The sequence below is a fragment of the Bubalus bubalis genome, chromosome 5, assembly GCF_019923935.1.
Source record: "Bubalus bubalis isolate 160015118507 breed Murrah chromosome 5, NDDB_SH_1, whole genome shotgun sequence".
Lineage (NCBI taxonomy): Eukaryota > Metazoa > Chordata > Mammalia > Artiodactyla > Bovidae > Bubalus > Bubalus bubalis.
The window spans coordinates 48,522,561-48,536,665 of record NC_059161.1 but is presented as its reverse complement, the minus strand read 5'-3'; the positions used below and the strand labels follow the sequence as shown (position 1 = coordinate 48,536,665).

The 14,105-nt window shown below is 41.6% G+C and overlaps 1 protein-coding gene across 1 annotated transcript in view; it reads right to left on the bottom strand.

Annotated features, from left to right (window-relative positions):
- The window catches only part of CATSPERE (catsper channel auxiliary subunit epsilon), a 160,672-nt gene that overhangs the window by 33,242 nt on the left and 113,325 nt on the right, over nucleotides 1-14,105 (bottom strand). The window contains exons 13-17 of the mRNA XM_025286013.3: nucleotides 12,720-12,795; nucleotides 8,444-8,496; nucleotides 6,044-6,094; nucleotides 4,901-4,934; nucleotides 4,752-4,831 (exon numbers count right to left, since the gene is read on the bottom strand). Of these exons, the coding sequence (XP_025141798.2) occupies nucleotides 4,752-4,831; nucleotides 4,901-4,934; nucleotides 6,044-6,094; nucleotides 8,444-8,496; nucleotides 12,720-12,795 (294 nt within the window). The remainder of the gene's footprint in view (nucleotides 1-4,751; nucleotides 4,832-4,900; nucleotides 4,935-6,043; nucleotides 6,095-8,443; nucleotides 8,497-12,719; nucleotides 12,796-14,105) is intronic.

Here is a 14,105-nt window from a genome sequence, read left to right as displayed (position 1 = left end):
TCTAAAGACATTTCTCCAAAGAAGACAGACATGCAAACGAACAAGAGGCACATGAAAAGATGCTCAACATTGCTAATTATTAGAGAAATACAAATAAAAACTACAATGAGGTATTCCCTCACACAGTTCGGAATGGCAATCCTCAAAATATCTACAAACAATAAATGCTGGAGAGAGTGTGGAGAGAAGGTAATCTTCCTACGCTGTTGGTGGGAATGTAAATTGGTACAGTCACTATGGAGAACAGTATGGAGAGTCCCTAAAAAACTAAAAATAGAGCTACCATATGACCCTGCAATCCCACTCCTGAGCATATATCTGGAGAAAATCATGTTCTGAAAGGACACCTGCAACCCAATATTCATTGCAGCACTGTTTGCAATAGCCAGGACATGGAAGCAACATAAATGTCCTTCGATAGAGTGATAAAAAAAGATGTGGTGCATATATGCAGTGGGATATTACTCAGCCATTAAAAAGAATGAAATAATGCCATTTGCAGCAACATGGATGGACCTAGAGATTGTCATACTGAGTGAAGTAAGGCAGAGAAACAGAAATATTGTATGACACCCCTTATATAGGAATCTAAAAAGAAATGATACAAATGAACTTACAAAACAAAGAGACTCACAGACTTAGAAAATGAACTTATGGTTGCTGGGTAAAAAGATAGGGGAAAGGGATAGTTAGGGAGTTTGAGATGGACATGTACACACTGCTATATTTTAAAATGGATAACCAACAAGGACCTGCTGTATAGCACATGGAACTCTGCTCAATGTTACGTGACAGCCTGGATGGGAGGGGAATTTGGGGGAGAATGGATACATGTATGTGTATGGCTGAGTCCCTTTGCTGTTCACCTGAAACTATCACAACATTGTTTGTTAACTGGCTATACCCCAATACAAAGTAAAAAGTTAAAAAAACAAGTCATGGAGAAAATAATCAACTAAGAAATTAAGGAAGAGCTACCAGTGAGGTAACAGGAAAAGTAGGAAAATATGACATCCTGGAATCCCAATAAGGAAGATATTTTAAGTAGGAGGAAATGATAAACCGTATCAGTTCTTGTTAGTGAAATGGAGTAAGATGAGACCTGAGAACTGACCATTGAGTTAGCAATACGGAGCCCGCTGGCCACACTGGCTGGCAATGTCAGTGGAGGGGTGGGGGGTAAAAGCCTGACCGAGAAAGATCTGGGAGAGGATAGGAGAAGAGTTGATGACAACGAGTATAGTAGCTAGAGGAGTAGTGGAGACAAAGGGAGGGTTTTTGGTTTTGTTTTGGTTTCAGTGAGGGGAAGAACTGCATATTTGTGTGATGATCTAGTAGGGTAAAGTTGATGATGCAAGAGAAAAGGGAAAATTTCAGAAACAGTGATCTTAATTAGGAAAGGGGGCAGGGATCCAGTTCACAAATGGAGGCCTTAGATAACCATATACTTTATCTATGGTGATAGGAAGACAGCCAGAGTTAATGGGTACAGATGCTTGAAGACGGATAGATAATAGCCATAGAAGCTTGTGGAAGATCTCTTCTGACTGATACCAGCTTCGACTTATTCACCTTCCTTATTCTTTCCCTCATCACTTTCATCTATCAGTTATCAAGCCCTGCCTGTTATTATCACTGATTTTCTCGTAAGTGATCCCTCTTCTTTGTCTTTGTTGTTGTCTCAATCATTTTTTTTTTCCTCCTTGTACTACTAATACAGTTTACTACCTGGTCTCCTTCCTTAGACTTGGTTCCCTGAAATCTTCTACACATCTCTCAGAGACAGCAAATATTTAATCATGCCACACTACACAATAAGAATGGCTAGAAACCATAAAAGGGGATGCATTTGAGTCAGTTCTAATGAGATGGATGAACCTAGAGCTTATTATACTGAACTAAGTCAGAAAGAGAAAAACAAGTATCATTTATTAACACATGTATATGGAATCTAGAAAGATGGTGCTGATGAACCTATTTACAGGGCAACAATGGAGATGCAGACATAGAGAACAGATGTTTGTGGACACGGGCAACAGGGAGGAAGGAGAGGGTGGGGCGAATGGAGAGAGTAACATGGAAGCCATATATGCTACCACGTATAAAACAGATAACCAAGGAGAATTTGCTGTATGACAGGGAACTCAAACTGGGGCTCTGTAACAACCTAGAGGTATGGGAAGGGGAAGTTAAGGAGAGAAGTTAAAGAGGGAGGGGATGCACATGTATACCTATGGCTGATTCATGTTGATGTATGGCAAAGGTAAATACAATATTGTGAAGCAATTTTCCTTCGGTTAAATAAGTTTTGGGGATAAAAAAAAAAAAAAGAATGGCTAGAAAGCCTTCCATGGTCTGGACTCTCCCTAGCTAGTTTCTCAGCCTTTTCTCCTGACACATCATGACTCATTTTGTGCTCCAATAACATTATACCACTTGAACTATGAAATTTCTTCCTCTATCACTTCTGCTTGCAAGGCTTATTCAGTGGAATTCCCTGTTACCTTCCCCACTTCTTTCCTCCCCTGCCTTCAGCTAAATATTATCCTTTAAGCCTCAGTGACTCAGCTCTAATGCTCTGGGAACACTTCCCAGAGCCCCTCTCCCTTCCGTAGCTCAATTGGATTCTTTTCTTTTCAGTACCAACAACCCATACTACTCCTTTCTATTGTCCCATTTAGCATATTAGTTCACATCTAATTTATCAGATTCTTGAAAGCAGAAATCCTGTCTTACTCCTCTTTGAATTCCCAGTGCCTAGCACAGTAATTGGTGTAAATTAGGTGTTTAATCACTGATTAAACATGGACTTTGGACATGAACTTTGGCAAACTCTGGGAGATGCTGAGGGACAGAGAAGGCTGGCATGCTTCCATGGGGCATGCTTCCATGGCATATGTCCATGGGGTCACAAAGAATCGGACATGACTAAGTCACTGAACAACAACAGGTGTTTAATAATGATGATTTGAGACTGGTTCCAAACAGGAAAAGGAGTACATCAAGGCTGTATATTGTCACCCTGCTTATTCAACTTAGATGCAGAGTACATCATGAGAAACGCTGGGCTGGATGAAGCACAAGCTGGAATCAAGATTGCTGGGAGAAATATCAATAACTTCAGATATACAGTTGACACCACCCTTATGGCAGAAAGTGAAGAGGAACTAAAGAGCCTCTTGATGAAAGTGAAAGAGGAGACTGAAAAGTTGGCTTAAAGCTCAACATTCAGAAAACTAAGATCATGGCATCTGGTCCCATCTTCATGTCAAATAGATGGGGAAACAGTGGAAACAGTAGCTGGCTTTATTTTTGGGGGCTCCAAAATCACTGCAGATGGTGACTGCAGCCATAAAATTAAAAGACACTTACTCCTTGGAAGGAAAGTTATGATCAACCTAGACAGCATATTAAAAAGCAGAGACATTACTTTGCCCACAAAGGTCTGTCTAGTCAAGGCTATGGTTTTTCCAATGGTCATGTGTGGATGTGAGAGTTGGACTATAAAGAAAGCTCAGCGCTGAAGAACTGATGCTTTTGAAATGTGGTGTTGGAGAAGACTCTTGAGAGTCCCTTGGAGGGACTGGTTGCAAGGAAATCCAACCAGTCAATCCTAAAGGAGATCAGTCCTGAAGTTTTCTTTGGAAGGACTGATGTTGAAGCTGAAACACCAATACTTTGGCCACCTGATGCAAAGAGCTGACTCGTTGGAAACGACCTTGATGCTGGGAAAAGATTGAAGCCAGGAGGAGAAAGGGACGACAGAGGATAAGATGGTTGGATGGCATCACCAACTCAATGGACATGAGTCTGGGTAAACTCCAGGAGTTGGTGATGGACAGGGAGGCCTGGAGTGCTGTGGTCCATGGTGTTGCAAAGAGGCAGACAAAACTGAGCAACTGAACTGAACTGAGCTGGAGAGTGCATGTCTCTGGGAGAGAACATTAAGAGGGAGGTAGTTCCTAATGGGGAGGGGTGCTGTAGGTTGAGGAGAGGTTTAGAGAGGATAAAGCAAGGGTTAGCTTCTGTCTGCATCCCTGAGAAGAGTTTCAACCCTCTTACCCACCTATGCTTCAGCTTCTAAATTGTAACCTCCCTCATGCATGGACCCCAGATCATCCAGTTTTGTATAACTAGCACTGAAAACCAGAGACATTACTTTGCCAACAAAGGTTCGTCTAGTCAAGGCTATGGTTTTTCCTGTGGTCAGGTACGGACGTGAGAGTTGGACTGTGAAGAAGGCTGAGCGCCGAAGAATTGATGCTTTTGAACTGTGGTGTTGGAGAAGACTCTTGAGAGTTCCTTGGACTGCAAGGAGATCCAACCAGTCCATTCTGAAGGAGATCAGCCCTGGGATTTCTTTGGAAGGAATGATGCTAAAGCTGAAACTCCAGTACTTTGGCCACCTCATGTGAAGAGTTGACTCGTTGGAAAAGACTGATGCTGGGAGGGATTGGCAGGAGGAGAAGGGGACGACAGAGGATGAGATGGCTGGATGGCATCACTGACTCGATGGACGTGAGTCTAAGTGAACTCTGGGAGTTGGTGATGGACAGGGAGGCCTGGCGTGCTGCGATTCACGGGGTCGCAAAGAGTCAAACACGAATGAGCGACTGATCTGATCTGATCTGAGCATTGAAAACCCAGTGATGCATATATTGGATACTCAAAAATATTTATTATTTAGGCTTCTTTTTGTAATTTTGAAACTTTCAAAAGTAAGTTAAAATTTTTAGTGTGAATATACTTACAGCTGAACCAAAGGGTGAAACTTTTCTCTGAAATCAACTTTCAATGGGCAGCCATATTTGTCCCAATTATATTTTACTCTCTAGAAGAGGAAAAAATGCTTTAGTTATTTTCTATATTTGGCTGATTGACAGAATTATAGTTTTCTTACCAATGGTTTAGATGGTCGATCCCTCAGATATGACCTGTAAAAAAAATTTTTTTTGTTACTTAGAATCTTTCCTCTTCTCAAGCTTAAAAAATTTAAACCATTACTTTGCTTAGGTAAAGAGGTATCACAAAAAAGTCAAACAGATGACCATAATTACAAAATACTCCTAAAATATGTGGAGGTTAAAAAACACATTTCTAAATAACACATGGATCAAAGATGAACTCTCAAGAGAAGTTTAAAAAATACACTCAATTAAATGAAAATGAAAACACAACTTATCAAAACTTGTGAGTGAGTGAGTGAGTGAAGTCACTCAGTCGTGTCCGACTCTTTGCGACCCCATAGACTATAGCCCACCAGGCTTCTCCGTCCATGGGATTCTCCAGGCAGGAATACTGCAGTGAGGAGGTGCCATTTCCTTCTCCAGAGGATCTTCCAGACCCAGGGATTGAACCCAGGTCTCCCGCATTGTGGGCAGACGCTTTAACCTCTGAGCCACCAGGGGAGTCAGCAAAATCAGTGCCTAGAGGTAAATTTATAGCAATAAATGCATATATCAGAAAAGACTGGTGCTAACAGGAATAAATACAAACTAGTCATAAATTAAGTGAGTGAAGTCGCTCAGTCGTGTCGTTAAAGTGTCTGCCTGCAATGTGGGAGACCTGGGTTCGATCCCTGGGTTGGGAAGATCCCCTGGGGAAGGAAATGGCAACCCACTCCAGTATTCCTGCCTGGAGAATCCCATGGACGGAGGAGCCTGGTGGGCTACAATCCAAGAGGAGCCTGGTGGGTTACAGTCCACGGGGTCGCAAAGAGTCCGACACGACTAAGCGACTTCACTGACTCACTCACAAATTTGACTTCCTTGGTGGCTCAGAGGTTAAAGCGTCTGCCTGCAATGCGGGAGACCTGGGTCCAATCCCTGGGTCGGAAAGATGCCCTGGAGAAGGAAATGGCAATCCACTCCAGTATTCTTGCCTGGGAAATCCCATGGACAGAGGAGCCTGGTGGGCTACAGTCCATGGGGTCGCAAAGAGTAGGACACGACTGAGCTACTTCACTCACTCACTCACTAGATCGTAAGTTATTGATAGTATATTAATATACAAGTCAATGCTTATGTTAGAAAATATTGCTTACTGTTCAATGATGTAAAAAAAATCATACTGAAGACATTCTTTTTTAGTAAATCTACAAGAAATAAAATACAATGAAGTTTTAATATCATCATTCCTTATTTATTAGCACAAACATTTAATTGTTTAACTCAGTGATTTTTAAACTCGAAAGTATCACAGAATCATCACTTATTGAATTAGAGTCTCTGGGATTGGTGTGTGGGCCTAGCCTAGCATTTCTATTTTCACAAACATTTCTGAAGGTGCCAGAATTAGAAATATACTGATTTACCTCTTATATTTGATACATGTGAAAAATTTGTGGAAAATCTATCAAAGTAAAGACAAATGTCTTTGGACTGTTTTATTTTTCATAATTTTTAAAAACACAGTTCTAACTGCTACTAGAGCCTCAGCTGTGCAGGTAAGGACCCATTGTAATGATTCACATAATTTATAGTTAGGGTTTATGCAGACATAAGGCTATCACTGATCTGATCTGATCTCAAGGCTATCATGGTCTATGAAATGATAAGAGTTTTTGGTAAGTTATATTCATTTGATCATTTTTGCTGACTGCTTCCAGTGTAACTCAGAAGGATCCCTGGATGCCATTGTGTTTATTTTATATAGAAAATTAAAGCCTGGGACCACCTCCCACCCTGAACTCAAATTTGATCCCAAGAGATGCCCTCTTTCATTAACACCTCTCCTGCCAGAAGGATCATGGGCCTCATAGCTCTCCTTTGTGGACTGTGAAAACTTAGGCCCACCACAACCTGAATTCAAGAAATTAAGGTCATTTTTAGAGGTCCAGAACAGTGGGTCATTGACTAAGAGATCTGGAAAAGGACCTGAAATGTGTGTTTTCTGACATGCTCTCCAGGTGATTCTGACGAGCAATCTAGCCTGACAAAAGCTCACTAAACCCTCCCAGAAACAGATGGATTCAAGTCGCTTTGCATCTCACTGAAGAAGGAAATCTACATGTAGTGATACTGCATGCAGGGGTACTGGGAATTGATTTTCGTAACCTGTTGCTTAGAGTGGGCTTCCCTGGTAGCTCAGATGGCAAAGCGTCTGCCTGCAATGCGGGAGACCTGGGTTTTGATCCCTGGATCAGGAAAATCCCCTGGAGAAGGAAATGGCAACCCACTCCAGCACCCTTGCCTGGAAAATTTAATGGACAGAGGAGCCTGGTAGGCTATAGTCCACGGGGTCACAGAGAGTTGGACACGACTGAGTGATATATATATATATATATATATATATTGCCTAGAGCAGTTATTCTCAAATTTTAATGCCCCTACTAATCTGGAAATTTAGTTACAATAGAGATTCTGATTCAGCAGGTATGAAGTGAAACCTGAGGTTCTGCATTTCTAGTAAGTTCCCAGGCGATGCCAGTGCTGCTCCATAGATTATACTCTGAGGAGAAGGATGTAGACCATCCCAGAAACAAGATGCTTTAGGCTTTATAATCAGTTAGCTTTTGTGTTTTCTGGAAAAGGGTTTATGGGAGATGCAATTCCTTGCTAAATGAGATGGGCATATTTAATTATCTACCTGGCAACTAATTATGACAATTCAACACTCAAAAGATTATTAGAATGACAGATGAATAGACTTTTGTTTTGGATGAGAACATATCACTTTATAAATAGATTTAGGTGTCAATGTCACCCCACCCTCACCATAACCACAGGAAAGGAACTGCAATGCGTTTCTGTCTCCATTTTACGTTCCAAACTCAGCTGCTTAATTTTTGTGTACACTGACCTTTATTCTCGCCCATCAGAAGGAAGACCTGTGATGACACAAGTTCCAGTGTGCTTCACTGTGAACCACAGTGAAATCAATAAAAGTCACATCTTGGGATTCTCTGGAGGAAACACTGGCGGTTCCGTTAGGTTTGCTTTAAAAAGACTTTCTCATGGAAAAGTATTTGAATCTATTTATGAAGTGACTTGCTTTCATCCATGGAAAAAGGTGCAGAAAATAGGCTTCTCTTGTGTGGTTATACTTAGTTGTCTGACAGAAATGGAATTATTACTGGTTTGAGTAGAATGGACAACAGAGGTTAAGTGTTTCTCCCTCTCATTTCTCTGGAAATGAATTTACACTGAAGAGCTGAGAGAGGTAATGCAAAAGATGGAAACTGGCTTATGAAAAGGGAAGACAGAGAAAAATGCTGATAACAGAGAAAGAGTTTAAATCTTTTTCTCTTTTAGTCTGATTCAAATGTAATATTTGACTTGGCAAAGAGTTAAAACAAATCTGGTTTGAACAAATTGTCAATTTATCATGGATTTCATATGGACATGTCAGTCATTAGGCTAATATTATAACTAGGAATTACATTTAATTTAACATTTGTTTTAAAACATAAAGAGCAAGACAAGTCAAATGCAAATATACTTGCCCTTTAACAGCAATGAATTTACTAGCATCACAGCCAACAGATATTTGGAACACCTAAAGTAAAGTAATTTAGGTGATGAGTTTAGTGGTTCTAAATCACATAGTCTAAAATATTACTACAACTAAAAACAATTGCATTTTAGATCTGAAATAACCCTTTAAATGTAGAGTTTGGTTATTCTGCTCTGTGCTGTTTCCTCCTTTGATAGCTTTTTTTTTCTTTCTTTGCTTTCTTTCACCCTTGGGGCTCACAAGCTCAAAGGTCAGGTCTCTGCTTTCTTACTTCTATATCAGAGAACCAATTTGATGTCATTTTTCACTAGCACCTCTACAATCGTGACTGTTAACTCTGTGGTTCCAGCTTGCACCCGACTCACCTGGAAGGTTTCTGTAATACATTTAAGTAACTATGAATTTGACTTCTTTTTAGAACTCGAGTCCTCGTTCTTCCTCAACTGGGATAAGCAATTTCGATTTCTACTTGACTCCAGGACACCTTACTCATTGCTGTATACCCTGCCCATCTTCCCATCCTCCACTGCAGGCTTTCTAAGTGGGATCTAGACACTTGCCATCTGTTATAAACACGCCTTATATGTTGCATATTTTCACAAGGCAAATCTAAAAGAGAAAACCTTTAGGAATCAGGAGGGTAGGGTTAGAGAATGATGTCCAGTCAAGCTTGGTGGATTTAGAGAGTTGCACCTGCTAAACCAAGCCCTTTCTGGCTTCATTAGAAAGGCATACTTCACAGCAGGAGTTTACAGATTTTATTCCTTGAACCACCTGATCTCACCCATAGGACCTGATTTGTTCTCTCAACAACTCTACCCACAGTCCTTGCTGTCTATCATCACTAAATCTTTTCCCATCAAATGTATTTAGACACATAGGTCTGCCCTTTATCTTTACCAAGTTACCCATATAAGGTACATGGTTGGCTGAGGTCCTCAAGTTTTTCACAGTTACAACACACTATCACTTGATGATCTTATTTGTAACATCTCTTCTTTTCTGGGTCTTAGTTCACTAAAGTCATCCCTAACGTCAGAATTAACAATCATGGCTAAGATTAAAAATATGAGTTGACCTGGAGGTAGCTCTTCAACAAGAGCATGGGTGCAGAATGTGGGAAGCATGAATAAGCCTCTTGTGTAGGGTACCCACTGCTGGAGGACTGACACATCTTCCCTGGGACTGGTCATCTAATAGAGAAATTCTGACGTATAGCCCAAATGAGAATGATGAGTGTATTGGGTTTCTTTATTAAGAAATATTTCTTTATCATTCTCTTAAGTACAGGGCAGAACTCCTCCTCCCTTTAGCTCAGATCAGACACAGCATATTCCCCTCTAACTGGACAGAACAACTGAACTGAGACAGAAATTCTAAAGGCTTTCAACATAGAAATGTTGGAAGACAACGTATTAGTCAGTGTAGTCATCTCTCCCTGGGAAATTTCACTTTGGAAGGAATTATTATGTCCTTCTGGGGCCTGGCTTACTAGGGTGGCCTCACTGCATTCTGGTTCTTGGTGTATGGTTAAAAAACTGAGATGAGGCCTTGTTGGGGCTGCCAGTTCTATTTGCTGCTCTGCTGCAGGCTTGGAAGACTCAGTGACAAAGAGGGCAGGCTCATGTTCAAATGGCTCACCCCACGAGCCATTTGGCCCAGCACGTTTATCAAGGGCCTAACTTCATCCAACTAGAGGAGAACTCTGTGGGCCCTCTGTCTACAATTCTTATCTGGGAGGCTGATGACTTGCTTACCAGTGGGGATGGGAGCACAAAAAGGGGTCCCTGTGGTTTACAGCATACCTTGCAGTTGTGTACTAGTTTTTATTTTCTTGGCTAGCTAGTTAATTCAATTAACTGAATTCTTCATGTGGGTATGCCCCATTGTGCTCTGCCTGGTATGTTTTCTTGCCACATTTTCCTATTGCCTAAAGGACTCGGGCATATTTCATCATCTACTATATGGCCTATTCTCCATTCTATTTCAGTGGGTAGGTCAATACAAGCTATCTGAAATGGGCACAGATGGTGGTTAGATTTGAATGGTCCATGTCTTGGGGTGTGCCAAGGAAGAAACCAGTAATATTAGGTAATTCCTCTGTGACAAGTACTATTCTGGGCATTTTACGTAAATTATCTCATTTAATACTCTCAAAGTAGATAAATACTGTGAGATGGATATTACATTTCCCCTTTTATGAACGAGGCAGCCAAGCACTCCTCAGAGTGCTTAGGAGCTTCTTGAAGTCAATAGGAGGCAGAGCTTGCATTTGAACTCTGGTTAGACAGTAAAGTGTCTGCCTACAATGTGGAAGACCTGGGTTTGATCCCTGGGTCAGGAAGATCCTCTGGAGAAGGAAATGGCAACCCACTCTAGTACTCTTGCCTGGAAAATTCCATGGATGGAGGAGCCTGGCAGGCTACAGTTCATGGGGTCGCAAAGAGTTGGACACGACTGAGCAACTAAGCTTTCACTTTCACTTACATTAACATTGGGCTTCCCTGGTGGCTCAGGCAGTAAAGAATCCACCTGCAATGCAGGAGACCCAGTTTCGATCCTTGGGTCGGGAGGATCCCCTGGAGAAAGGAATGGCTACCTACTCCAGTATTCTTGCCTGGAGAATTCCATGGACAGAGGAGCCTGGTGGGCTACAGTCCATGGGGTTGCAAAGAGTCAGACATGACTTAGTGACCAACACTTTCACTCTAGATTAATATGTTTTGTAATGCCTGGGCTGGGCAGGAGAGGGGGCATATCTCCAAATTAGGGAAAGAGATGGAGGAAATCATGGTGCTTCAGGGAGGCAACTTATATGGAATAAAGTGGAGCTAAAGATAGAGAAGGCAGATGGAGGCTGGGGCAGGAACTCCCTAGGTGGCAGGTTTTTGCTTCTTCAGCAGATTAAGCTGGGTAGGCAGCATGGTGGGTAAACAGGGGAAATGGTCAGTATGCATTTCCTGGGGAAGCAATGTGTTTCAGCTGTGCTCAAGGGTGGATCCCATCTGCCTTAGTTCAAGTCTCCCTCTAAATTCATGGAGTCTTGCCCTGATAGGAACAGGCTCTTGGTGCCGAGGTCCTGAAGAGCAGGGCCTATGTCTCACTTAACTTTGAATTCTTCATGTGAGTATGCCCCATTGTGCTCTGCCTGGTATGTAGTGGGTGCTCAATATATGTTTATTGATTATTAGTTGGAATGAGAAAGAATAAAGAGAGGAGTCATCCCTCAGTGGGGAACAAACACTCAAAGGATGTGGTAGTGGGTGGTTATCTGAACACCCCACTGCAACATAACATTGCTGTGCTTTTGTGTATGCCTCTTCCTTGAATCGGAAAAGGCAATGGCACTCTACTCCAGTACTCTTGCCTGGAAAATCCCATGGATGGAGGAGCCTGAAAGGCTGCAGTCCATGGGGTCACTGAGGGTCGGACACGACTGAGTGACTTCCCTTTCACTTTTCACTTTCATGCATTGGAGAAGGAAATGGCAACCCACTCCAGTGTTCTTGCCTGGAGAATCCCAGGGACGGGGGAGCCTGGTGGGCTGCCGTCTATGGGGTCTCACAGAGTCGGACACGACTGAAGCGACTTAGCAGCAGCAGCAGCTTCCCTGAATTCCCTTTGCATCTTCCTGCTCAACTTCTACTTACCCTTCAACAGTCATTTCATGTATCTTCTTTCCACTTTTCCCCTCCCAAATGAAATTCCTCACTCTTTCCTCTGGGCTATTTGATAACTGTGTATTTCACCTTCCCTTATACTAGTTTATGTTTTCCCCTTCAGAAAGGACTCTTTCCATCTTGGTAATTCCCATTACTTGGCACACAGGCTGAAACACAGAAACATGGTAGGCATGCAATAAAACTTTTTAAACGAAGAAATGGTCCATTTTTTAGGATAAATAAATGCAGCGTTGATATGGACATGACTAGCAGTCTTCTCTGACAAACCATATCCAAATTTGGCTGTTCTCATTAATTTCAGTTTTCCTCTACACAGTTTTATTTATATAAATATATAAATGCATTTTAAGATTAATTTTACATCTTTACACATGTTTATATTCTGAGGTAAATTCATGGAAGGCAGTAAGTAATCTAATCTTCTCTTTCCAAAGTAAAATAATGTTGTCTCTACAGTGAAATATTACAGAATGTTGCTATGTGTTAGGGGGAGTGGTATTGAATGGAGTTAATGTGTTTTATTTAGTTTACCACCTGTGTCTTATTGCAGAAAATTTTTTGATCTTCTACTCTGTTACTTGCCTTTTGGGATATTGGACATGTTTTTGCAAGTTCACTGGGTCTCACGTGGACAAGCAGAAGACCTGTGTTCTCATATCTAGGAGAAACAACACATACAAATGACTGTAGAATCATAAGGGAGGGAGCCACGAGTCTGCTTTGTGTAGAACAGATGAAAGTCCCGTTTTCAAGATGTGCTTGAACCCCCCACTGAGGAATCCTAGAGGCCTAGTGGTGCTGGTGACCGCCTGCTGCTTCTGCTAAGGTGCATTGTGGTCCTGTCCTAAAGTCATTCCCATTTCATCGTATCCCATATTTTGGCCAGCATAGGCCAGCACAGTGGGAAATAAAAATGAACTTCTATCAGCATTTCAGCCCTTCTGTTTCATTAACACCCTTAGTCTCCTGAGGATGGGACTTTGCTGCTAACATTGTTGCTTGCTTCCTGATGGTACTTCACAGCCTGCTTCCTGATGGTATTTCACAGCTATAGCTTCCCTGGTGGCTCAGTGGTAAAGAATCTGCCTGCCAATGCAAGAGACTCAGGAGACGTGGGTTCGATCCCTGGGTATGAAGATCTATCTCCAATATTGTTGCCTGGGAAATCCCATAGACAGAGGAGCCTCGTGGGCTACAGTCCATGGGGTTGTAAGAATCAGACATGACTGAGTGACTAAACAACAATAACAAGCCATTGCATAGATTCCTTCTCTAGCCTCTACAGGTTTCTGAACTGAACTGATACAATATTTCATCAACTCTATGATACATTTTTATCTCTAACACCTTTGAAATCAGGAAGCATCTTACAATTATGCCAGTTACGACTTTCTCTCCCAATTTGATGGAATATTGGATTTGGTCTATTCAGTAATATAGTATAGATCTGTAAAGGACACTAAAGTAAATATTACATCTTCAATTTTCTACATAATTTTACTTATAGGTAGATTTTTTCCCACCGATTTCAAAGTTTTTGGTATTTTCTTTTTCTCAAGTCTTGGACTGACCTAAAGTATCCTGGACAATTTGATGTGTATTGTGAAGCAACAGAATTCTGAGTAAATATCCACAAAAACAAAAATACCCAAAGTAACCTCCCCGGTGGCTCAGTGGTAAAGAATCTGCCAGCCAATGCTGGAGATGTAGGTTCGATTCCTAGGTTAGGAAGATCCCCTGGAGAAGGAAGTGGCAACCCACTCCAGTATTCTTGCCTGGGGAATCCTGTGGATAGAGGAGCCTGGCGAGCTACAGTCCATGAGGTCGTAAAAGAGTCTGACATCACTTAGCGACTAAACAACAACAATCCTGGACAATTTGATGTGTATTGTACAGCAACAGAATTCTGAATAAATATCGACAAAACCAAAAATACTCAAAGGAACTCAAGAGAAAAGTTGATGAGTT